General features: G+C 40.4%; 1 protein-coding gene across 1 annotated transcript; it reads left to right on the forward strand.

The window, feature by feature from the left end:
* The first annotated feature begins 742 nt into the window (after window positions 1–742).
* On the forward strand, window positions 743–2,278 carry LOC141630269 (uncharacterized). The gene is made up of 5 exons (XM_074443114.1): window positions 743–923; window positions 1,212–1,369; window positions 1,497–1,615; window positions 1,732–1,833; window positions 1,963–2,278. The coding sequence occupies exons 1-5, from the start codon at window positions 743–745 to the stop codon at window positions 2,276–2,278; spliced, it is 876 nt and encodes a 291-aa protein (XP_074299215.1).
* The last annotated feature ends 331 nt before the right edge of the window (window positions 2,279–2,609 follow it).

Consider the following 2,609-nt stretch of genomic DNA (forward strand, 5'->3'; position numbering starts at 1 on the left):
TGTGCATTGATTATAGACAATTAAATGCCGCCACAAAGAAAGATCACTTCCCCCTTCCTTTTATTGATCAGATGGTAGAAAGACTAGCCTCACATAAATTTTTCTGTTATTTAGATGGATATTCAAGTTTCTTTCAGATCTCAATCCATCCTGACGATCGGGAAAAGACTACTTTTACTTGCCCGCATGGTGTTTTTGCTTATCGCCGAATGCCATTTGGATTGTGTAATAATGCCCCAGCTATCTTTCAGAGGTGCATGATAAGGATATTTTCTAAGTATATAGAGTCGATTATGGAGGTATTTATGGATGATTTCAGCGTCTATGGTAATGAATTTGATGATTGTTTGACTAACCTTGAGAAAGTTTTGCAGCGATATATTGAGGTTAATAAGTGCTGAATGGGGAGAAGTGCCATTTTATGGTCAACGAGGGCATTGTCCTTGGGCACTTAGTATCTGATAAGGGTTTCCAGGTTGATAAAGCAAAGGTGCAAGTTATTGAGCAATTACCTCCTCCCGTTAATGTTAAGGGAGTTAGGAGTTTCGTTGGTGATGTTGGGTTTTACTGCCGGTTCATTAAGGACTTTTATAAAATTGCTAAACCACTTACACAATTGTTACTTAAGGATGCTCCATTTAATTTTACTGATGAATGTCTTAATGCTTTTAATAGGTTGAAGCAGGCTTTGATTACATCACCGATCATTCAGCCTCCAAACTAGGAGCTGCCTTTTGAGATTATGTGCGATGCTAGTGATTATGCCGTTGGTGCAGTGCTAGGCCAGCGGAAAGACAAAGCTCTAAGTGCTATCTACTATGTGAGCCAAACTCTGGATGAGGCTCAGGTGAAATATGCAACTACAGAGAAGGGGCTGTTAGCTGTGGTTTACGCATTGGAGAAATTTAGGTCTTATTTATTAGGTTCGAAAGTTACTGTATTTTCTGACCATGTAGCGCGGAGATACCTATTTGCTAAGAAAGAGGCCAAGCCATGATTATTGTGATGGATACTCCTTCTTCAAAAGTTTGATTTGGAAATTAAAGATAAGAAAGGCGCTGAGAATTTGGTAGCTGATTATTTATCGCGCCTACCATTGCAAGAAGGGGGATATTCTTTACCTATTGATGACTCTTTCCCTGATGATATTTTGATGTCTATTTCTAATGTTTAAACCCCTTGGTATGCTGATTATGCTAATTTTATTGTAGGTGATTTATTGCCTTCTGACTTGTCATATCAGCAGACGAAGCGGTTCCTTCATGACGTGAAGCAGTACTTCTGGGATGATCCTTGTCTGTTTAAGGACTGTACTGATGGTCTTTATAGACGGTGTATACCTCAGTGGGAGACTAAAGATATCCTACAGGCATGTCATTCTTCCTCCTATGGTGGTTACCAGAAGGACCGTGGCTAAGGTACTTCAATCTGGTTTTTATTGGCCATCCATGTTTAAAGATGCTAAAAATTTTGTTGTAGCTTGTGATGCGTGTCAGCGGACAAGAAATATTTCAAGGAGACAGGAGATGCCTCAAGTTGGCATCTTAGAAGTTGGGGTTTTCGATGTCTGGGGCATCGAATACCAAGGACCATTCCCGTATAGTAAAGGCAACAGGTATATTCTAGTAACTGTTGACTGCGTGTCCAAGTGGGTAGAGGCCGTTGCTTTGATTCATTGTGATGCAAAGACTGTTATCTAACTTTAAAAAAGGTAATCTTCCCTCGCTTCAGTGTCTCTCGAGTTGTCATCAGTGATGGAGGTATGCATTTTAAAGAAAAACAACTTACTACTCTTCTGTCCAAATATGGTGTAGAACATCGTAGAGGTTTGGGGTATCATCCTCAAACTAGTGGTCAGGTAGAGGTTTCCAATCGGGAACTTAAAGAAATTTTAGGTAAAGTTGTATCTAAATCATGAAAAGAATGGTGTATGAAATTGGATGATACTTTATGGGCATATAGGACTGCATTTAAGACACCGATTGGTGCATCACCGTATCGTTTAGTCTATGGTAAGTCTTGTCATTTGCCTGTGGAGTTAGAGCATAAAGCACGGTGGGCAATTTGTGAACTTAATTTTGATTCTAAACTATGTGGTAAGAAACGTTTCATGCAGTTAGATGAGCTAGAGGAATTTAGGCTGAATGTCGATGACAGTGCCCGTATCTATAAGGAGAAGACCAAGAGATGTCATGACAAGCGATACCGGGCGATTTTCAAGTTGGGGAGAAGGTGCTACTGTTCAATGCCCGACTCCATCTATTCCCTGGTAAGCTGAAGTCCAGGTGGAGTGACCCTTATACGGTAATGTATGTTTCCAAATTTGGGTCAGTTGAGCTAGAAAACTCCGCGGGAGCCAGGTTTAAGGTAAATGGTCACCAAGTAAAGCATTACTACGGGACCAATGACTTTGTTGGAGTGTTCGAGTTGCTATACTTAGACCCTATTTCTGAGCCTGAGAATTGAGGTAACAAGGGTCGAGTGGGACCTTAAAATCGAGTGCTGACCGGGAGGCAACCCGGGTTGTATACATTTTGTAATTTAGTTTATGAACTCTTTAATTAGTGTGTGTTTTCTTTAATTGCTTTTTAGCTTAGGTTTTGTCACCG

This window comes from Silene latifolia, chromosome Y, assembly GCF_048544455.1.
Source record: "Silene latifolia isolate original U9 population chromosome Y, ASM4854445v1, whole genome shotgun sequence".
Classification (NCBI taxonomy): Eukaryota; Viridiplantae; Streptophyta; class Magnoliopsida; order Caryophyllales; family Caryophyllaceae; genus Silene; species Silene latifolia.

What these genes read in the sequence shown, in the direction of transcription:
- LOC141630269 (XM_074443114.1), top strand. Translation starts at nt 743, where the DNA reads ATGTGCGATGCTAGTGATTATGCCGTTGGTGCAGTGCTAGGCCAGCGG. An exon ending in ATTTAGGTCTTATTTATTAG is followed by an intron (nt 924 to 1,211) that starts GTTCGAAAGTTA and finishes ATTTTATTGTAG; the next exon opens with GTGATTTATTGCCTTCTGAC. An exon ending in GAACATCGTAGAGGTTTGGG is followed by an intron (nt 1,834 to 1,962) that starts GTATCATCCTCA and finishes ATGGGCATATAG; the next exon opens with GACTGCATTTAAGACACCGA.